At 40.9% G+C, this 23,776-nt stretch overlaps 1 protein-coding gene across 1 annotated transcript in view; it reads left to right on the top strand.

Moving 5' to 3' along the window:
* Positions 1 to 23,776, top strand: part of PIGL (phosphatidylinositol glycan anchor biosynthesis class L) — a 60,026-nt gene that overhangs the window by 13,153 nt on the left and 23,097 nt on the right. The window contains exon 2 of the mRNA XM_006779285.2: positions 2,908 to 3,007. Coding sequence (XP_006779348.1) covers positions 2,908 to 3,007 — 100 coding nt within the window. The remainder of the gene's footprint in view (positions 1 to 2,907; positions 3,008 to 23,776) is intronic.

Below are 23,776 nucleotides of genomic sequence, written 5' to 3'. Positions count from 1 at the left end.
AAACTAGGAAATTTACAAATTTCTTCAGATTCATGAAATTAGTAGAAGGCCAGGAATTGGGACCATAATGCTTTGATTCTCAATCCTCTTCTCCCTCTAATAAATTAAAACTTGCAAGGTAGGGATCAGGGTAACTAAAGGAATGGGACAGGGGACTTTACTTTTTTACTATTCCTTTTGATTTTTAACCACATAATTCTTTTACCTATTTAGAATAAATTTAAAATATTTAAAGTAAAATAAAATGTCTACCTTTATACATGTGGTATATAAATGTGGGTCTTTACAAAGTGTCTTTTTGTTTTAAATGTCAGCTTGCTTGCTAGTTATTAGTTTTCACAAAACAGAAGACTTCACCTAGCATGCAATTATTCATAAGCTTACACACACACACACACACACACACACACACACACACAAAATGTAGTTCTATATACTGGTAAATAAATATATGTTAATCCCATTTATTTTCGTTTTCTAGAATAATGATCTTCAAACATTTTTTGGTAATATTTTCCAATATGTATCTATACTTCAATTATGTGTAACGTATATTTATAATTATAATAATTACATGGACCACCGAATTAATGTGTACATTATAAAACATTAACAAAAGTTGATTTTTGGCCCGGCTCATGTGGCTTAGTGTTTGAGCATCAACTCATTAACCAAGAGGTCACCGGTTCCATACCAAGTCAGGGCACTTGCGAGGATTAGAGATTGATCTCCAATAGGGGGCATGAGGAGGCAGCCGATCGATGTTTCTGTCTCTTTAACCCTCTCCCTTCCTATCTTTCTAAAATCAATAAAAACGTTTATTTTTTTAAAGTTGACATTTGTAAAAATAAAAACTCAACAAGGTAAACAAATTAAGAGAAGAAATTCTAAAGCTTTTTCTCTACCCCAGTAGTTTATCTTGTGCCTCCTGGGATGCAGCCACCCTACTTGGATGCTGTATTAGAGTGTTTCAATTAAGAGCTGATGAAGAATCTCAAACATTTAATCTGTTGAAGTGCCCACATGTTCACCAAACTTAGTGAAAACATTTAGCGATCTCTAACTTCAACTCGCTACCCTGTTTTAAATTTCTTAAACACAAAGCAATAAAACTGGCTCCATAAACACATTACTTCATCAGTTTCTCACAACTGTAATCAGAGCCTCTGACCGTCAGAATCACATCACTAGTATACATAAGACTCTTTCAAAACAGACATTTTTTGTCATAACCTTAAGACAAAATGGGAACCATCAGTGTGGCTCAGTGGTTGAGTATCAACCTGTGAACCAGGAGGTCACGTTCAATTCCCATTAGGGGACATGCAGAATGCAGCCAATCACTGATTCTCTCTCATCATTGCTGTTTCTATTTCTCCATCTCCCTCTCTGAAATCAATCTAAAAAATGTTTTCTTTTAATGGTAGAGGGTATGTGTACAGATTTGGGAGAAACTTAAAATAGTAATGACCATCACAAAACTGACTAATTTCTGTCTTTAAAAAATGGTAAGGCAACTGAAAAACAAAATAGAAACAGAGGCATGAATACATTTAAAAAGTGTTAACAGAAAATTGTGATAAGAACCATACAACATTATGCTATTATCTGGAGACTTTTTACGGTTAGTCCCCTTGTTCAATACAATGTAATGACTGGCTCCTATCTGGGTTTAAGCAGCTGAAAACTAGCACTTGAGTGATCCCTGCCAAAGGTGAAAGGTTTCCATGGAGTTCTCCGAGTTCCCAGGAGCGCGAAGCAGAACCTCCCTGTTCAGTGCCCCACAAGAACCTGCAGTGCGCTGGGCACCCAGGGTGATGCAAAGTTGAATGAGACCCTGACTTTTTAGGTCAAGTGACATTTAGGAATTAATAACTCGATCATGGAGAAAAGTTCCTACTTAAGAGCAGAATACTGGAAATAATTATCTGCCGGGGAAAACAGGACCAGGCTTCCTAGAGGGAAGACCATTTGATCTGGACGATGAAGGTGAATTGTAGTTCAGAAAGAGGAGGAGTGGGAAGGTAAAGAAGCCAAGGAAAGAGAAATTAACACTGAGCACCCAACTGGGTGAATGTGTATTATCTCGTGTAACCGTCAGGAAAACCTTGAAGTGAGAAACTAATGTGGAGAAACTGGCTCAAGAAGGTTGAGGAACTAGCACAAATCACACATGCAGTTCTCTGCAGAGCTTGATTCAAGGCTGCATAGCTAGGTGAGGGCCGTGTAGTGATACCAACATTTCACTGTGTATTATTCGTGAGGATACAGAGGAGTTGCACTTACCAGGACTGTTCTTAGGAAGCATAGTATATGTGTTGAGAAAATAAAGAATGCGTAAGCTATTTGGGATGCGGATGTCGTCGGGGTCTCAGGAGGGCATGCTGGCATAGCTGGTTGTTTCAAAGGGGGATATTTTCCTGAATGAGGCTGCAGCTTTTCCTGTAATACTCAGGAGTCTCTTCTTTAAGTAAATGTTTAACAGATATTTAAGGGCTATTCATTTAAAAGGGCTCCAACTAATAATGTGCTCAGGACCCCACTTGTTCTTGAGTGATTATAGAAGGGTTAATCCTTAATCTGCTTAACTCCGAAGCCATTGCTGTCTGAGATATACAGTGCTGCCTATGGCATGAAACTGGCGTGCAGACAGACAGGCAGATAGGCAACCAACAGAGAGATAGATGCAGAGATTGGGGAAGAACTAAATGGTGATTCTAAAGATTGTGCTGCTGGTCTTCTCCCAGGAGTGTCTGATTGTAATCTTAATGTTGTATTTTCTTCAGCTTTTTATCATAACCACAAATTTTTCAGATAGCTTAACTCCTATGAGGAACAAGATGAGGTAAGAATGAGTGAACCCGTAAGTCTCTGTTAAATCTTCCACTGTGTATTTGTCATTCTCAGGGAATTACTACAATCAAGGAGAGATTCGTAAGAAAGAACTTTTGCAGAGCTGTGATGTTTTGGGGATTCCACCCACCAATGTAATGATTATTGACAGCAGGTAATTCATCTGTATTAAAGATTTGATTGACAACACATCTAGTGTTTCACTATATTAGCTGCTGCTTATGAAATATATTCTTTATCATGTTAAACGCTGTTGGGAAGTGATGCTCACTTGCTCACTGTGTTAGATTGAGCGAGGAGGGAGCTCCTGTTCACATCAGTGCCCTACAAAGAGATAAGGGAAAGTTTCGATTTATTCCCAGTTTTACTTGGCTCAGGGTAAACTGTTGGGATCATCGTGGGGGACCTTCTTCTCTGTCAGTGCCCGTGGATTTTGTAATGCTTTTGAAAGTACAAATCTGGGGCCAGACTGCCGGGACTAAAACCCCAGCTTCTTCAGGTTATTAACTGTGCATGTGGGGAAGTTGCCTAGTCTCTGTTCCTAAACTTCGCCCTCAGTAACCCTTGGGAGATACATGGTTTTGAGTCAATTTGTGAAATAAATCATTGCTCACTTATTTTCAAAGATGACATACTTCCCTTGTACACTGTGGTTATACATTGTGATTTATTTTCTCAACGTTAATGATAATATTAATGGGCTTCTCTGCTCAGGCACCCCATTTGCACACAGACTCCTGCCTGTGCAGTTGGCTCAGCAATGCAAGATGTTTTTTGAGGATTAGATCTGAGTTGTGAGAACTGTAGTCAAACCAAAGATCTCAGTTCCGTTATAAAGTTCCTTACTCTTGTCATGTCATCATTTTTTACATGTTTTCTGTATCCTGAAGATCATACAGCTTCAACAAGTACTTGTTGAAATGCTACTGTAGAGGTGTAGTAAACTTGTTAAGAATAAATTTGTCAAGAAGCCAGTTTGAAGATGCAAAGAAACCATGTACCTTGGTCTGCTCAGGCGACCATAGGAAAGTACCAGTAGGGTGGCTTCAACAACAGCCATGTGTCATCTCAGAGTTCTGGAGGCTGGAACTCCCAGATCACGGCCCCGATGGGTGGGCTCTGGAGAGGATTTGCTTCTTAGCTTGGAGGCGGCCGTCCTCTCACCATATGCTCACATGGAGGGGGAGAGAGGAGAGAAATTTCCCTTTCTCTTCGTAGGCCACCAGTCCTATAGGATTAGGGTTCTACCATTATGACCTCACTTAACCTGAATTACTTCCTAAAGACCCTATCACCAAATACAGTCACATTGGGGGTTAATGCTTCAACAGATGGATTTGGGGAGGATGCAGTCAGTTCCTAGCAACATGCAACCTTTAGTCTTTCAGTCTCTAACTTCATAATCCAGAAAAGGCAGAGCTTTAGAATTTTATTTCAGGTGATTTAAATGAGTCAAAGAGAAGAATGAAGGGTAAGAAGAGAAAGGAACGTTTTATGGAGGGCCTATACTCATAATAATGATAGCAAATATATATTAAATCATCATTGTCAGTACCCAAAACCATACTAAATACATGATCTTAATGCTTAAAGTAATACAATTACTTGCCTGATCTTATAGATAAGAAACTGAGGAATAGTGAGAGATTGAGTAATTTGCCCATTGTCATCCAGCATAGGTGGTACAGAGCTGGCGTTTGAATTGAAGCAGTTTGGCTCCAGAGCCTATGCTTCCGCCACTAGATTTTATGCCCACTCCATGCCTGACAAAGGCCATCTTGTGTAGTTTTTCCACTATTGTGCAAGAAAGGTTTTATTAGCCTTTTTGTTTCACTCAAAGAAACTAAAGCTCGTAGACATTGAGAGAATCCTCAGAGGCCTTGCCAGTGTGCGCAGTTGGTTGAGCATTGTCCTGTGCACCAAGAGGTCACCTATTCAATTCCTGATCAGGGTAGCAGGCACAATCTCCAGTAGGGAGCGTGCAGGAGGCAGCCAATGGATGTTTCTATCGCCATCTCCCTTCCTCTCTCTCTAAAATCAATAAAAACATTTTTTTTAAAGAAAAAAAAAAAGAGAATCCTTGCCTGGCCAGCATGGCTCAGTGGTTGAGCACTGACTTATGAACCAGGAGGTCAAGGTTTGATTCCCAATCAGGGCACATGCCCGGGTTTCAGGCTCAATCCCTTGTGTGGGGTGTGCAGGAGGTGCCGATCAATGATTCTCTCTCATCATTGATGGTTCTATCTCTCTCCCTCTCCCTTCCTCTCTGAAATCAATAAAAATATTTTTTTTAAAAAAATTTTTTAGCCCTAACCGGTTTGGCTCAGTGGATAGAGCGTCAGCCTGCGGACTCAAGGGTTCCAGGTTCGATTCCGGTCAAAGGCATGTACCTTGGTTGGGGACATGTCCCCAGTAGGGCATGTGCAGGAGGCAGCTGATCGATGTTTCTCTCTCATCGATGTTTCCAACTCTCTATCCCTCTCCCTTCCTCTCTGTAAAAAATCAATAAAATATATTTTAAAAAAAAATTTTTAAAGAGACCCCTCAGAGGTTTAGTAAATGGCAGTGCTAGAATTCTGCAGGAAAGAAAGCCACCACTTTGTTACTGCACTTGAAGACTAGTGTATTATCTGAATGCATTTAATGATATTGTGCATGGTCAGTTTCCTTCCATTGTTCTGAACTTCATTGCTAGATTTCTAGGAGATAGTTAGCAAGAGGAGCCTACCAAGTAAACCCCTTATCTAATTTCTTAAAGTGGGGGAAAATTCAGTTCTCAAGAAAAGAAGGCATAATTTCAGTCATTAGACACCTAAATGGATACTTTCAGTAATTCTACCCAGTTCCTTAATATCTATGGGTTCTGTTAACTTAATGAGTCATATGATATTGAAATGCATGTTGTTAATAATACATAGTCAATGCCTGGAATGGGCAAGGCACTGTAATAGATGTTGAAGAAAGAGCAGAGCAGTTCAAGATGCGGGAGCTGAATAGTAGGTGCTGGCCTGGCAGTCGCCACTGCTGCGTTTGTGGAAGGCTGTTTCACTGCGATGCTGAAAGCCAGGCTAGGAGAGCAGTTAGAGATGGTCCCGGAAGCATTTAGGAATTGTATGTGATTAGAAAATGCAACCTGTGGATTTAGAACTCATTTGTTGGGTTTGTGCTTCTTAATATAAATCCATAGAATTATTTATATTTCAAAGCAAAAGAAAACGAAAAGCACCCACATATTTTTGTATACATAGATAATTTCTAAAAGGATACATACCTTAAAGTAGCTTCTACTTAATTGGGGCTTGAAAGAGGAATGCTTTCATTTTATTTAATTTCAGAGATTTCTGTACAGTTTGCTTTTTTAAAGGAAGCCTTTATGACTTTAAAATATATATATATACATTTTTAAGACATCCCACATATCTAATAAAACATTCTCTCTCTACTCAGTTTCTGTCCATACAAGTCATGCTAAGTTAGAATTAAATCTGTGTATATTTTGATACTTGATTTGGTAAATTCAAAACAGAATAGAGTTCCTTGAAAAAATAAATACTGCTCTTAAGCCTTTTTATAGACACTATGGTCTTCTCATGGGCCTCCTTCTGGCAAATGAGTGGGAAGAGGATCAGATATACTGGCCCAAAGTATTCTGACTAGAAATGGTGGGGATTCGAAGAGGCCTGATTGTGACGGAATAAAACAAAACAGATTCTCCTGTTATAATCTAGGACCACTAAAGTACTCTGGGCCCAATGACCTGTTGTTTGGCAAAACTTGCAAGGTCTTGAAGCTATTTGTGGTCTGATCCTGGTCTCCCTGCTCAACCCTGTCATCCAGCCCTGTTTTACCCACATCACATCCATTCCCATAAAAATAGGTGGGACTGCCCAGTACCCCCATCTGTGCCTCCTCTGCATCTCTGGCCTCCTATTTAAGCAGGGCCTCAAAGGTACCACACTTTCTTATGTGTGCACACCTTTGCCTGTGCTGGTCCCTGCCTCTCACATGCTTCCTCACTTCTCCACACCCCTTACCTTGTCTCTAGCCAACTCCTATTCATACTCAAACCTCAGTTCAAAGATTACCTTAGATTCTGGCACCATCCTGATTTGCCCAGATTTTCTTGGAAACTTGCATTATATTCTCATTGTACTCCTATATCCTAACATGCACGTGAAGTGTTACTCTATGCCAGGAGCCCCTCTGTATTTTTCTTCCTGTATCTCTAACCTCTCTCTAACCCTTGATACGTAGTAGTTTCTCAGCACATGTTTGTTGAATAAATGAATGGCTCCACGTATACTGTAAACTTTCTTCCTGGGGCCCGCCTGTAAACGTGTAACCTTGAAGAACTTGAATGGATGCCTATGCGTCTCAACCTTCTTCTGTCGCTTTTTCTTCATTCACTCAGAAATGGTAATTAACAAACCATTTTTTAAGACACATGAAATTGTTTTCAAATTATTTAATTAAATAAAACTGTCTAGATTCCTGATTTGCATAGTTATTTTTAACTCTTTGAAAAGTTCTAAATTAGTATTTCAGTTTGGAAGGATTTTTCTATGTCTCTTTATTTTGCCATTCTATATGTTTGGCGACATTGTCATAAGGTTTCAGCACATTAAAAAATCTCCTTTTTCCCAGTGCTTGTCTTAACAAGTCTTTTACAGACTAATTTTAGCAGAACAAGGAAATAGATTCCAGTAAACATAAATGAGCCTGGCTTACTAGCAGTTCCTGGAAGTCTTTGTGTTTTCCAATAAATGCATGCAAATCATATAGTGAAAGAAGCCACGAGGCAGTCTGGCGCTGTTGGGGTTACATTGGTAATTAAACCCCCCTCTCCTTTGGGGGCCGAGAAGAGCTTTCCCGGTTCAGAAAGCAAAAGACCGTATGCTGGCTGCCAAAGTGGGTCTGACCAGCGTCCTCACTGTAGAGATGAAAATAGAGCCTCCTGCAATTCCCTTCTCCAAATACACGGAGAGTGACTCAGCCAAAGCTCAAGGGCACAGTGCCAGTCCCAGTTGGCAGGAACAAGGCAGGGCTCCCATCCTCCCATGAGGTGCAATGGACAAGAATGTTTCCTAGAAAAGAAACCAGGGAGGAGACTGAATGGGCCCAGCTGATGTGGAGCTGTTATGTGGAAACCGAAAGCCGCTTCAAAGGCAGATCCTCCGGGACTGAAAGGAGGCTGGGCCTTTCAGTAGCATGACTGGAGCGGGGCGGGGGTCAACATAAAAGACGTGAAGTGGGACTGAGAGGGGTGGTCTTGACCGAGCGAGCATGCACGTGGGGCTAATACTACTCCTTGAAAATGGTTGCAGATACCACAAAAACAGGTGACTACTGAAATATTCATTACAGTACTATTTATAATAACAAAAAATTGCTAGCAAACTAAATGTAACAGTAGACGATTAATTATATAGCGATGGCCCAGCCCATTAAACCACAATTCATACTGTCCTATGCATGATTAATAATCCAGGAAAGTGTCCATAATATAATACTGAGTTTTAAAAAGCAGTATATACTTTATTCTTTGCACTTTTTTGTGTTTCCATAGTTTTGAGAAAGAGCATTCATTAGTTGTAATACAAATGCTTTATTAGCTTTATTTTTCAATATGTTTCTAAGTGCATATTTTTTAGCATTTAAAAAAATTTAAAGACTAATTTTTTAGAGCAGTTTAAGGCTCACAGCAAAACTGAGAGTAAGATACAAAGATTTGCCCTATAAGTCCTACCCCCACACAGGCACAGCCTTCCCCATTATCCACCTCCTCCACCAGAATGGGGCATTTGTTACATTATAATCACCCAAAATCTGTAGTTTAAATTAAGGTTTGTTCTTTGTGTTGTATATTCCATGGGTTTTAGCAAATGTATAATGATATGTATTCATCATTATAATATATAGAGTGTTTTCACTGCCCTTAAAGTTCTCTGTGCTCTGCCTATTCATCCTTTCCTCCCCAGCCTCTGGCCACCACTGATCTTTTTATTGTCTCTCTAGTTTTGCCCTTTTCTGAATGTCATATAGTTGGAATCATACAGGATAGCTTTTTCAGATTGGCTTCTTTCACTTAGTAATACGCATTTAAGGTTCCTCTATGTCTCTTTATGGCTTGATAAGTCATTTCTTTTTAGTGCTGAATAATGTACCACAGTTTATTTATTTACCTATGTATCTACCAAAGGACATCTTGGTTGCTTCCAAGTTTTGGCAGTTATGAATACAGCTAGTATAAACATCTGTGGGCAGCCCTAGCTGGTGTGGCTCAGGGAGCATTGGCCCAAGGACTGAAGGATCCCAGGTTCGATTCAGGTCAAGGACATGTACCTGAATTGCAGGCTTGATCCCTGGCCCTGGTCAGGGCTCATGTGGGAGACAACCAATCAGTGTGTCTCTCTCACATCAATGTTTCTCTCTGTCTCTCCCCCTCTCCTCCACTCTCTCTAAAAATCAATGGAAAAGTATGCTCAGGTGAGGATAAAAAATAAATAAACATCTGTGGACAGAATCTTGTGTGGATATAAGTTTTTGACTATACATTTTTTTATATATTTCTGTTGGCTTTAGAGAGGGAGAGAGAGAAACATCAATGTGAGAGACAAGCATCGATCAACTACTTCCCAGACAGGGGACCAAACCTACAACCTGGTATGTGCCCCAACTAGGGATCGAACCAGCAACCTTTCAGTGCACAGGAGGATGTTCCAACCAACTGAGCCACACCAGCCAGGGCTAAGTTTTTTTTAATTAAGAGACATTGAACAAAAGAGCAAGATGGTCAGATTTGTATTTTTAGTAATGCGTGCTTGCAAAAAATAAAAAGAAAGTAAAAATCATCTTGATACTCACACTTGGAAATAACCGTTGTCAATACTCAGTGCCTTCTTTCTATGCATATCTGCAGACAGAAAGATAGATGGTAATATAATTATAGTTTTAGAAAAATGAAAATAATTGTATAGTTGCTGTGGTTTGAATGAAATTGAATATTACTTGAAAAGAAATAGACTTTAACTTGAAGTAAACTTCAGATAAATGTTTTTATCTAATTCAACTACAATGGATTAATTCCAAAAATATCTGTCCAAAATTAAGAAGAGTGTGAAATGTTTGGAGATTGTAGTTACTGAGATTTTGGTTTTTGGTGGTGATGGTAGTAGTGTTTTTAACCCATGTTTCTACTAACGCATAGAGGAAGTAAGCATACCTAAACTTTTTCCCCAAAACCCTCCTCCCGAAATTCCAATTATATTATTACTTTTTCTTTGTAGAGGTTTATGACAGTCTTTTCAAAAACCATAGTTACCATACTGTTTAATCTTAATCCTGTGTTTAACCGCATGGTCCAATTAGTCTGTTTTACCACAGTCTGTTCAATCCTCAATTCATTTTTTGGATTCACTCCTGACATGACAGGAGGTCACCAACCAGTATGTTTTTGAAAAGCAGCACATTTTGGATTTTCATACATTTTAAGAATATCTGTTATACTTAGAGGACACTTTGGGTGGTTATAAAATTATCAGGTTATACTTCCTTTTCCTCTGTAGATATTTCTTCATTGTGTTGTTGTGAAGATTCTGATATTTTCCCCTGGTACAAAATATTTTCTACCTGGATTATCCTTGAAAGTTCCAGAACTATATTATGTTACTATTTAGTTAAAACTGATTGTCCCAAATCAATTTTTCCTAGGACATAGTAGGCCTTTCGTTCTGTAGACTCCATTATGTCTTTCTAACCATTTGCCTTGTTCTTTTCTTTAGAAACACTAATTGGGTGTATGTTGGATCTTCTTTGTATTCCATAACTATTCTCTTCTATGACCTATATATCAATATTCTTTTCAATTTTTAGATCTTGTCAACGTTTCCATTATATCTCTCACTTTATTTTGAATAATTGTTTATTTTTTTCCTTGCTTATTTGCCAAGCTACACTAACTTCCATTTCTGTTATGTAAAAACCTCTTCTTGAAACCCTTAAAAATCCCATTTTCTTTTCCTTCTTCTTCTAATTTTTTAAAAGATATCAGGCTGCTGGTAATTCTTTGATACCCTAGGACCGTAGTCGGCAAACCACAGCTCGCGAGCCACATGCGGCTCTTTGGCCCCTGGAGTGTGGCTCTTCCACAAAATACCACGTGCAGGTGTGCACATACAGTGCGATTGAAACTTTGTGGCCCATGCGCAAAAGTCGGTATTTTGTGGAAGAGACGGTATTTTGTGGAAGAGCCACACTCAAGGGGCCAAAGAGCCGCATGTGGCTTGTGAGGCGCAGTTTGCCAAGCTGCAGTTTGCCAACCACTGCCCTAGGAGATAGTTTGAAACTATAATAGGTTCTTCATCTGCATTTTGTTTATGGTTTCTTTTCTTTTTTTTCTAACTTTCTTTTTCTTTTCTTTCTTTTTTTTTGTATTGTTTTTGAAATTATCATGCATAGGGGATGTCCCCTGTTGGTTCTCTAGGTGGTTTCTCATGTTTGAGTAGGCCAGCTACCTTTGTAAAAATGGTTCTGGAGGGGCTGAGGAGGATATAAGGATTGGAGCAGGGCCATCTGAAGCTTTTGCTGAATCTTTGTCTTCAACAGTAAGACAAAGCCTTCTCCTTCATTGTGGAGGCATCTTTATTTTTTATGTATTTTCATGTTGATCTCTTAGTACTCTTCTCAGGCAACAGGCTTGATGTAAACCCTAGAAATAGCTTATCAACATGATTCTTCAAAGTATGCTTCTCCATGACCATATTGTCTCTGATTCTCAGGATGCTATTCAAAGATCACTGGGTGCCTTTGAGGATGGGGAGGCTTAATTTTAAGGGATTTTCAAATCCTGTTGACAGTTCAAGGTAGAACGTATGCTGGCCAGCAGCATGCCCCTTTTTCTGGGGCAGATTTCACAGTATTAGGCGGGTATGCTTCATGTTTTGTGGTTTTCTGATACAGTGGTGTTTTTGCTTCATCAAAGTTGATGCTACATAACTTTTTTTTTTTAATATATTTTTTTATTGATTTTTTACAGAGAGGAAGAGAGAGAGACAGAGAGTTAGAAACATCGATGAGAGAGAAACATCGATCAGCTGCCTCCTGCACATCTCCCACTGGGGATGTGCCCGCAACCCAGGTACATGCCCTTGACCGGAATCGAACCTGGGACCCTTCAGTCCGCAAGCCAACGCTCTTTCCACCGAGCCAAACCGGTTTCGGCGATGCTACATAACTTTTATTTCTTTTGTTGTTTTCAATAAAGTTTGAGGGAAGAGAGGGAAGTGAAAATGTCACTAGCACTATAACTAGAAGTCCATATTTGCATTTAGACAGATTACTGCTCGTAGTGGAAGGATGAATGTGAAAAAGTCAAGACTAGAGAAAAGAAAGTACATGGTGATGGAAAGAGCTGTGGTCTGTGAGTCATGAAATGTGTGTTCAGGTTTTAGCTCTGCTTCAACCGGCTGTGTGTTATTGGGCAAGTAATTTTCCCTCTCTGAGCTTCTCTTTTTCTATATGTAAACTGACTGAATGAGATGGTGGTTTTACCTGAAGCTCCTAGATATAAATGCAGGTTTATGTACTCAATTCAGCAATATAACTGACATTTTTAAGTGCTTTCCATTTTATTAAGCACTTTTCCATTTTATGGCATCCACAGTGGAAAGAAACTCAAAATAGTTCTTTTATTTACCAAAATAAGGTTGGCGAGCTCATTCTTGCCTACTATCATAGTCCGTCCGGATTGCTATAACAAAAGTGCCATAAACTGGGTGGCTTAAAAACAATAGAAATTTATTTCTCACAGTCCTGGAGTTTAAGTGCTGGGGTCCAACCCCAGCAGGTCCAGGGCTCCCCAAAGGTGTAGATGGAGTCGGTGAAGAAGGAATGACACGGAGACAGCGTTCAGTTGATCAGCAGCCTAGCCAGGATCTCTAGCCAGAATCTCCAGCCAAGTTCTGGTCTGGATCTCCAGCCAAGTTCTGTTCAGGATCTCCAGCGAAGTTCTGGTTAGGATCTCCAGCCAGGTTCTGTGTCCATGTTCTCTTGCTAGGTTATCCAGCCAGGTTCAGTCACCAGGTTCTAGTCAGGTTCTCTTGCCAATTTCTATAGTCAGGTTCAGTCCAGGATCTTTTGCCATGTTCTCTCGAGCGAAGTTCTTCTGTCTCTAAGTTCTGACTCCTAAGTTCTGTCTCCTAAGTTCTGTGTCCTGTTGTCTTGTTGCATCTGTATTTATACCAGTTGATTCTAATCCTATCAATCTCTATTCCAAAGGTAGGGCGTTTCTTATCTCCATTCCAGGGAGTAAAGATTATGTACTTAAGCATGATTGTTCGCAGTTAAAGTGATTAATTACCCGCCTGGCAGTTAAGAGGTTTTATTCCCTCCCTAAAGAACAGTATGCCATATATGCCAGGTCCCTTGAAACAGCAAGGATGGACCGGCTCCCGGCATTTAAGAAGTCCAAGATTGCCGTAGCCAGTTTGGCTCAGTGGATAGAGCGTCGGCCTGCAGAGTGAAGGGTCCCAGGTTCGATTCCGGTCAAGGGCATGTACCTTGGTTGCGGGCACATCCCCAGTGGGAGATGTGCAGGAGGCAGCTGATCGATGTTTCTCTCTCATCGATGTTTCCAACTCTCTATCTCTCTCCCTTTCTCTCTGTAAAAAATCAATAAAATATATTTTTTAAAAAAAGAAGTCCAAGATCAAGGCACCAGCAGTTTTAATGTCTGGTGAGGGCCTGTGCCTGGTTCATGTCTTCTAGATGTGTCCTCACGTGGCAGAAGGAGCAAGAGAACTCTCTTAAGGTCTCCTAAGAGCACTAGTCCCATTTGTGAGCGCTCTACTCAATTGCCTCCCAAAAGCCCCATCTTCACATACCATCAGATTAGTGGAATAGATTTTAACATAGGACTGTTGAGGGGCACAAATATTCAGTCTACAGCATCTACAAAAATTGTAGGAACCAAAAACTTTGGATAGGAGATAATTAATTCTCTAAAATGCAAGTCTTATAGACAAATAATGTGAGCATCCAGAAGAAAGATTGCTAGTTGATCTTTCAGATTATTTCTGCATAAGACCAAGTTCCAAGAAGTAATTCTTAGTCATTTTTAGGATGTTCTATAAAGTCCTTGGGATAAGAAAATTGCAGCGGCCTGTGTGTATTGCAATTTAAGATGATGTAGTGCGAGCTCTGCTAGTTGGGTAAAACTATCATGGTTAGCTAGACCTCGTTCCTCAAGGCTGAGCCACAGTTTAAGTAGCCAGTTTCTGTAGTGAAAGGATTTCTAGGCTCTATTCACTTTTGGATTTTCTTTTTCTTTATTTTTTTTTTTAATAATACATGCTTACCCTCACATAGCCAGTTGATCTGCAACAATGGTTCCAAGACAATTCAGTGGGGGAAGAAATGCTCTTTTTGACAAATGGTTCTAGGATAACTAGATATCCACCTGCAAAAGAACAACAGTTGGACCCTTTCACAGGATACACAAAAATGATCTAAAAGGCCTCAATATAAAAGCTAAAAGTATAACCCTGGCCAGTGTGGCTCAGATGGTTGGGCATTGTCCCATGCACCTAAAGGTTACCAATTGGATTCTTGGTAAGGGCCCATGCCCAGTTGGTGAGCTGGGATCCCCGTTGGGGGGGGCATGCAGGGGCAGCCATTGGGTGTTTCACTCTTACATCGATGTTTCTCTCCCTCTCTTTTCCTCTCTCTCCAAAAATCTTTCAAAAAAAAAAAAGAGCTAAAATAAAATTGAGGAGTGAATCTTCATGAGCAGGATAGGCAAAGTCTTCTTAGATATAACACCAAAAGCACATAGAAGCAATAAAAGGGAAAATAAACTAATTAGGCTTCATCAAAATTTAAAAATTTTATACATCAAAAAGCACTATTGGGCCCTCACCGGTTTGGTTCAGTGGATAGAGCGTCAGCCTGCGGACTGAAGGGTCCCAGGTTCAATTCTGGTCAAGGGTATGTACCTTAGTTGCGGGCACATACCCAGTAGGGAGTGTGCAGGAGGCAGCTGAATCGATGTTTCTCTCTCATTGATGTTTCTAACTCTCTATCCTTCTCCCTTCCTCTCTGTAAAAAATCAATAAAATATATTTTTTTTAAAAAAGCACTATTAGGAGAGTCAAGCCCAGGCTTATGTGCTCAGTGGTTAGAGCATTGGCCCAGGATCATGGGTTTAATTCCTGGTCAAGGGCACATACCTGGGTTGCAGGTTCGATCCCCGGCCCCAGTCGGGGCATGCACAGGAGGCAACCAGTTGATGTGTGTCTCTTTCTCTCTCCCTCTCCATCCCTTCTGTTAATCATTAATCATTACTGGAATGGAAATCAAAATCACTGTGAAACACCACTTCACACCCACTAGGTTGACCATATTTTTCAAAATGAAGTACAAAGGGAAATACTAAGCATTGGCAGAGAAATTGCAAACCTCGTACATTGCTGATGGGAATCTAAAATGGTATAATCACTATGGGAAACAGTTTGGTGACTCCTCAAAAAATTAAACAGGACAGCTCTGACCAGTGTGGGTCTGTTGGTTGGAGTGTTAACCTATGCACCAAAAGGTGGCAGGTTCAATACCTGGAGGGGTTTGCATATTCAGGCTGCTGGTTCCCATTTGATGTTTCTCAAATCAATGTTTCTCTCTCTCTCTCTCTCTCTTTCTCCCTCTTCCTCTCTCTCTAAAATCAATAAGTAAAAAAAAAAAAAAAATTGTACATGAGTGTTTATAGCAGCACTATTTACAATAGCCAAAAAGAAAAAAGAAAAAAAATAGAAACACCCTATATGCCCATCAGCTGATGAATGGGCAAACAAATTGTGGCATATTCATATACTGGAATGTTATTGAAGCATAAAAAGGAATGAAGTGCTAATACCTGGTACAACATGGCTAAACCTAGAAAACATTCTGCTACGTGAAAGAAACCAGACACTAAAAGACACATATGTTGATTCCATTTATCTCAGATGTGCCAAACAGGCAAATTCATAGAGAGAAAAGGAGATTAGTGGTTGCCAGGGACTGGTGGGATTGGGAAACGAATGGGGCTTATTTTTTAGGTGATTAAAATGTTCTAAAATTGATTGTGGTGTTAGTTGCAGAACTCTATGGGTATACTAAAGAAAAAAATGTTTAGTTGTACACTTTAAATGGGTGATTGGGCCCTGGCCGGGTAGCTCAGTTGGTTAAAACACTGTCCCCAGCCGAAACCGGTTTGGCTCAGTGGATAGAGCGTCGGCCTGCGGACTGAAAGGTCCCGGGTTTGATTCCGGTCAAGGGCATGTACCTGGGTTGCGGGCACATTCCCAGTGGTAGATGTGCAGGAGGCAGCTGATCGATGTTTCTTTCTCATCGATGTTTCTAACTCTCTATCTCTCTTCTTTCCTCTCTGTAAAAAATCAATAAAATATATTTTAAAAAAAAGAAATAAGGCTTTCTCCAAAATTCTAATGTACTATGTGAAAACATTTCAATTTGAAAAAAAACAAAATAAACACTGTCCCCATACTCCAAGGTTGAGTGTGACCCCCAGTCAGGGCACATACAAGAATCAACCAATAAATGCATAAATAAGTGGAACAGCAAATAAATGTCTCTCTCTCTCTCAAATCAATTTAATTTTTTTTAAAAGAAATGAGTGAATTGTATAGTATGTGAATTTTATCTTAATAAAGCTGTTATTAAAGTAATAGTGTGGGGGGGAAGGTAAGAGAGCAACCAAAGCACTTGTATGCATGCATATAAGCATAACCAATGGACACAGACAGTTGAGGGGTGAGGGCATGTGCTGGGGGATGGGAGCAGCCAGGGAGAGGTCAATGGGGGAAAAGGAGACATATGTAATGCTTTAAACAATAAAGAATTTAAATTTTAAAAATAAAATAATAGTATCCAAAAAGAAATAAAAAATAATAATAGTATCTGTGCTCATTGTAAAAACAAACAGTACAGAAATTATCAAGTGAAAAATGAACGGCACCCTCTATTCTTTCCCCACCCACTTACCTCCTTAGAGAAAACCATTGTTAACTATTTGGTGTGTAAACTTCCGTATCTTCAAAACTTTACAGATACATATTTATACACAAACATAAAAACAGTTTTTTTAATATTGCACACTATTCCATAGGACACCTGTATAATAATTTAATTAATACAGTGTTCCCTGGCCTTGCCAGAAGAGCCATTAACCTTCGTGAAATAAAGAATGTTCCACTACTGTTCACTCTGGAGTCACACAGAGACTAAGAAGGCCGTTGGTTATATACTAGTGCCTGCAGTGTAGGCTTCTGCTTCCTGGGTTGTTCATTTGGGGGCTCCTGAAACCACCCTTCATTGTTCATTTTTCTGCCCATAGTGTCTTAATACCTGAAGCAGATCAGTTCTGACAAATGACTGCCTTTCTCTTTGAGATGTCTCCCCTAGAAGGAATTGTGTGCATACCACATACTCATTTTAAGTCAAACCAGTCATCCCTAACACACCTTCCAAAAGTATTGAAACTCTATCTAGCCACTTGCACCTGACAATGCAAACAGATATAGTCAATTTTATATTGTTTGAGGCAGATTTTTATTTAAATCCTCACTCAAGGGTATTTTTTCCATTGATTTTTAGACAGAGTGGAAGGGAGGGAGGAGGTTGTAGGAGAGAGAGAGGAAGAAAGAGAAATAGAAATACATCAATTGGTTGCCTCCTGCTAGAGCCCAGATGGGGCTGGGGATGGAAGCAATGATCTGTTTCCTAGAACTGGCTGCCAGGACTACATCTACACACCTGTTATTTACGGCCTCATTGCTGACATTCATCAATAATCCTGACCTATGACACATAATCTGTTATGCCCATAGCATGCTTTAGTGGGAATTCTCTTTTTTTTTTACATATATATATATATATGTAATTGATTTCAGAGAGGAAGGGAGGGGGAGAGAAAGATAGAAACATCAATGATGAGAGAGAATCATTGACTGGCTGCCTCCTGCACACCCCTTTCTGGGGATCAAGCCCGCAACCTGGGCCTGTGCCCTTGACCAGAATCGAACCTGGACCCTTCAGTCCACAGGCTGATGTTCTATGCACTGAGCCAAACCGACCAGGTCTCTTGGGAATTTCCATTAACCTCTATTTGTTCTTATTCCATTGCTTTGGGTTCTTGCCATATATTTGTCCAAGATGCTCTTATCATTCAAACAAACAAAAAAACCCTCGCTTAACTCCCCTCCAGCGCATTACTGCCCTACTTCTCTTTTATAATCTTGTATTATTTATACGCACCATCTGCACAGCCTCATCTCTTTATTCATTCCCCAGTACAGTAAAATTGGGCTCCCCATCTCTTCTCTTCCTTCTGCTATTGCAATTCCTCTTCCTCAGGGTCACTGGTAGCTCCCTAATTGTAAAATCAGTTGGATATTTACTGGCCCTCTCAGCAGTGCTGGTTGACCTCTCCCCCCACTTCTGAGAACTACTTTTGGCATCCATAACAGTACTTGGCCCCAACTGTCCTCCTATCTCCTTCCCTGGCCACTTTGTGCCCGTCATTTTCAGCCTCTCTTGTTCAACTGCCAGGTCCTTACATGTCACAGGTTTCATCTGTCCATTTCGCGTTTTCTGCACTCTAAGCCTAGGTGCTCCGTGTTTGATGCTCATTCTGCCCTTGTGAGTGAGGTTGTTTACAAAACACCAGTGCCCCCTGAGCCAGGTTCACCTGGAAGTCAGAAGGAAACAGAACTCATAGAGGCACCTGGGTTTCAGTTTGCTTATTTGTTAATTTTGAAATTTATCTATTCATCGTCTTCATTTAACCCTCATTTTGAGGGCATATGCTATATTTCAAATATTAGTCCTAAAAATACAAAATGAAAAGTCAAGCTCTTACCCTCAAAGACCGTACAGTCCAGTAGAGAAGGCCAACAAACCAACTAATGATATGAGGGCCGCACAGAAGGGCTATTCCGAAGGCCAGTCACCCGAAGGCGAGTCCACAAAGGGTGCCGGGGACCTGAACACAGGAGTCAGGAAAGATGCCAGCCGGGTTACCTGTGGTCTAAGCCTGGAAGGACAAGTAGGAATTAGCCACATCACTCCATGCACAGTGTGTGCTTCCAGAGCACTGGAGTGCAGCCGCCTGCGAGGGGGAGGTAATGAAGGGGTCCTGAGCTAGCCGTGCAGATGCAGGCCACGAAGATTGTGTTAGGTTCAGGTTAAAGACGCCAACAATTTTTTAAAATTAAGGAGCTTTGAAATATATTAAGCTGGGCAATGACTTCATTTGATTTACATTTTAGGAGACTCTGACAGCATTTTGGAGAGCCGCTTGGAAGAGGGGTCAGACTTGTGCAGTGGGCTGTTAGCATAAGCAGGTGGGCAGTACAGCCGATGCTTGAGCAATACAGATTTGGACTTCACAGGTCTACTTGTATGCAGATTTTTTTCATTAAATATACAGTAGGCCCTCGTATCAGAGGGTTTTGCTCCACAGATTCAAACAAACACAGATGGAAGATAGTATTTTTCTTGTTTGTTTAAAATATGATTTTGATGATTTCAGAGAAGAAGGGAGAGGGAGACAGAGATAGAAACATCAATGATGAGAGAGAACCATTGATTGGCCGTCTCCTGCACACCTCCTACTGGGGATTGAGCCCACGGGAATCAAACCATGACCTGGTTCATGGGTCTGCACTCAACTACTGAGCCACACTGATCGGGCTGGAAGATAGTATTTTTCAGCTCACAGCTGGGAATCTGCAAATGCAAAGGGTTGACTGTGTGCATTGTTCTATACCATTTTATATAAGGGACCTCTATACTAATGCTAGATGAACATGCAAATTGTCCGGGATGCCATCACAGTAACAGTAACGACTGAACAGCAGGCTGCATGGAGTGACCAGGCCGGCAGGGGGCCAGCTAGGGACGATCAGGCCAGCAGGCAGAGGCTGTTAGGGGTGATCAGGCTGGCGGGGCGGAGGGGGGTGCAGTTAGGGGCGATCAGGCAGGCAGGCAGGTGAGCAGTTAGGAGCCAGCGGTCCTGGATTGTGAGAGGGATGTTCGACTGCTGGTTTAGGCCCGATCCTAAACCAGCAGTCAGACATTCCCTGAGGGGTCCCAGATTGGAGAGGGTGCAGGTTGGTCTGAAGGGCCCCCCCATGCACAAATTTCATGTACCGGGCCTCTAGTTTTATATAAATCTGAGTGTCCACAGATTTTGGTATCTACAGAGGCCCAGGAACCAGTCCCCCACAGATACCAAGGAATGACTTATTTTGGGGACAGGCAAAACTTATACTCAGATTTTTGCCTGGGTGGGGAGTAAGCACCTCTAACCCTTACTTTTTTCAAAGGTCAACTGTGTAAGAGTCAGAAATAAAGCAGTGGCAGAGGAGACAGAGAGGAGTGAAGGTTTCTAAAGCTGTTGGGGAGGGTAGTGTTTCTAGAACTTAGTGATGAGTTGACTTTCAGAGAGGAGGTCAAAGGGCCTCCCCATGTGTCAATTTAGTGACTGAGTATATATAGTGTGTCCCGAAAAATGTACAAACTTTGGGGGTGGGTGAAAGGGAGAAATCACTGTGCTTTGTTCAACCTGATGTGAAAGGATGGTTGGTGCTTTTCCTGCATTGTATCTTTTCTTACTGCTTCTTTAATAAATGGGAATTAGCCACATGTGCTCCATGCAGTGTGTGCTTCCAGATAGCTGGAACAGAGTGCACACACTTTGAATACTTATAAAGGCAGTGTTTATTAAAATGCATTTCATTTTCAAAATTGAGCTATCAGCTGTTACAGTGAGCCTTTTAGTGCAAGTGATACACAGAGAAACTGCTTCGGATGATCTAGTCTCAACATTATCCTTTAACACACTCAGGCATATCTCTAACTTTTAAACTTCCATTAATGTCTTTTATTTTGCTATACTTCCCAAGAGAGGACTTTCTATAAGTTTTTATACTTATTGCTATCAAACCTAAATTCAGACGGCATTGTACCTCTCTCCCCTCCAGATGGTCATACAGACAGATATCTCTACTAAAGGTGCAGGAACTTCAACAACACAGGCCCACGAGTCAGACATCAGATTGTAGTCGCTTGATGATGGGGTAAATGCAGGTCTGAACTGGACTTGTATCTGTTTCCAGGGAGGCCTGCTCTAATGGGTAAGATACTGCATCAGAGTTTCTAGCTCCAGAGGAGGTCAAAGTCAGGCAAGTGGCCCTGTGGTGATTCTGAGGTGACCTTGTTTGGAGCTAGACCACAGCCAGCATCTAGGACAGGAAACTGGGACGAGTCATTCGGCTTTAGCATATGGTCTCACCAGACCTCATGAGGTCCTGACCAAGTGTGCTCTCAGTGGGGAAACAGATGAGCAAAGCAAGGCAGAGCCCAGCACATGGGCCAGGAAAACAGGCGTTGTTGAGGGAAAGATGAGCTTGATGCTCACACAGATGCTTAAGATCCACCGCTGGCCCTTTGGATGCTGTCTAAATTATGCCCTCACATTGGTAATTCTAGCTCTTCCTGGGGATGGGTTCCCCCACATGGTGCCTGCCTAGGTTCATGTTAACTCCACACATGGGAGTGGTTAAGGGTCTTACAAGGCTAGGGAAGGAGAGGGTTGATACAGATAGATTCGCTTTATTGCCTAGAGAACTTGAACTGGTTTTCAACCCAAGTACTGTGGAGCAAGGTTTGTTAACCTTGATAATGTATGGATCTTTTTTTTCTTCCTAATTTAATTTTCTATTTATATTTAGCTTACGTAAAGTATCGGATCCTGTTTAAAAGAAAAAAAATTTCAGGTACTTTGAGAAGATTCGTATTCTCAGACATCTATATATATAAAAGTCTAAGCAACCGTTCAACCGGTGGCTGTGATACACACTGACCACCAGGGGGCAGATGCTCAATGCACAGGCACAGAAACATGAAAGAGACTGGTGAATCTCAGGGGGCAGGGGGGACAGGGGAAGGTGGGAAGAGATTAACCAAAGATCTTAAATGCATACTAGAGGTGGTGGGGTCCCTCAGCCTGGCCTGTGGGGATCAGGCCAAAACTGGCAGTCTGACATCCCCTGAGGCATCCCGGATTGCAAGAGGGTGCAGGCCAGGCCAAGGGACCCCACCAGTACATGAATCCATGCATCAGGCCTCTAGTGTATATAAGCAGGAAAATCACATGGACATTATCCATTTATTGCCAGTGAAATAATCATAAACATTTTTAGATTGTTATCTAAATAAAAATACCTTTTTCTAAGAACTCATGGACCCCTGTGAATTTAGCCACAGACTCTTAGGGATTTGTGGACCTCAGGTGGAAAACATTGCTGCAGAATACTATAGTTCATTTTTAACTCATTTTTATAAGCTACATTTTGACATCTTTTAGATGCTAACTCTAGCAGCATTGCACCTTGCTTAAGAAAAGTCTAAGTATTTTTAATTACTCTGAAAGAACATCAACTGCTTTTGTTTCAGAGTCTGGGTATCGGAAGTTATTAAAAAATGAATGCCATTCCATCCCTAAGAACATGCATATTGCTATCTACAAAGCTAAGACAGAACATTCATAGGAACTAAGACATTCTCCTAGCCAGCAACTGCACATGTGTCTTTGTATATACTTTCAAGTAACCACACCAAACAGAATCAACCCAATTGGGAATGATCTTGAAATGATTTAAATTATTTCTCAAATATTTTCTTTATAAATCCCTAGCCTGGTAGATGTGTATATTTTCTGCTGTAATATTTAATGCTTAGTTCTTTGTCTGTTAAAAATATTAATTCTAGAAGAGTTTGGATAATGATATTGGAGAATATTTATAAGACTGGCCAAAGGAGGAGGAGGAAGAAAAGGGGGATCCATGGTAGAATTTTGAATGACAAGGGGAAATAAGGACCAGAAGAAAGAGCTGGACTTGGTACAATGGTGGTGGTGCCCATTATTACATCTTCTGTGTGGTAAGAAGTGAGCAAGCCACCTGTGAACTAAAGCAATGAAAACCTTTGTTTTATTATTCTTTTTTAATCCTCACCCGACCATGTGGTTTTTTTATTTTAAAGAGGAAGGGAGATTGAGAAACAGCGATTGGTTGCCTCCTATACTCTTCCCCTTGCCCCCTACACCCAGTCTTGGTTTGGTATATTAAGAAAAGAAAGAATGAAAGCTCACATGAGTCAGTTTGGGGTTAGTGGTAAAGGGGGGTTATATATTGTGAACTAAGGGATTTTTGTTTTATTTTTTTGTTGTGTGTGTGTTTTTAAATATGTTTTTATTGATTTGAGAGAGAGAGAGAGAGAGAGAAACATCAATGTGAGATTTCTATTGGTTGCCTCCCATAACCAAAGCCATAAGCTGAGCATGTGCCCTGACTAAGAATTGAACCAGCGACCTTTTGGTACAAGAGATGATACTCAACCAACTGAGCCACACCAGCCAGGGCATGAACAAATGTTTTAATAACAGTTGGCTATAATCACTCCTTGCCATGTCTGGCACTGAAAATGAGGGGGGTGGGGGCGGGGGGAGAATTACCACTGAATAAAAGTGACAAAAATGAAGAGGAAAAAAAAACAATGAAGCAGAAATTTCAGGCAACATAAGATTTAGAGACCAAGGGTTATGCTCCTGCCCCGTTCTTCTCTATTCAAAATAATATTACAAGCCTTCTGCTTAGGAGATTCCTTCTCTGTCTTCATTGTATCCAAGAATACTTGCAAACCCATTCCTACCACCACTCTCTGTCAAGAGTGGGGCAAGAGCTTCAGCCTGTGCTGCTCCATGGTTAGAGTGTCAGCCTGCACACCAAAGGGTGTGCATTCGAGGGCATGTACCTGGGTTGCAGGTTCAATCCCTGGCCCTGATTGGGGCACAAGCGGGAGGCAACCA

Source organism: Myotis davidii, unplaced genomic scaffold (genome assembly GCF_000327345.1).
Source record: "Myotis davidii unplaced genomic scaffold, ASM32734v1 scaffold129, whole genome shotgun sequence".
Taxonomy (NCBI): domain Eukaryota; kingdom Metazoa; phylum Chordata; class Mammalia; order Chiroptera; family Vespertilionidae; genus Myotis; species Myotis davidii.
This window is presented reverse-complemented; position numbering and strand designations above follow the sequence as displayed.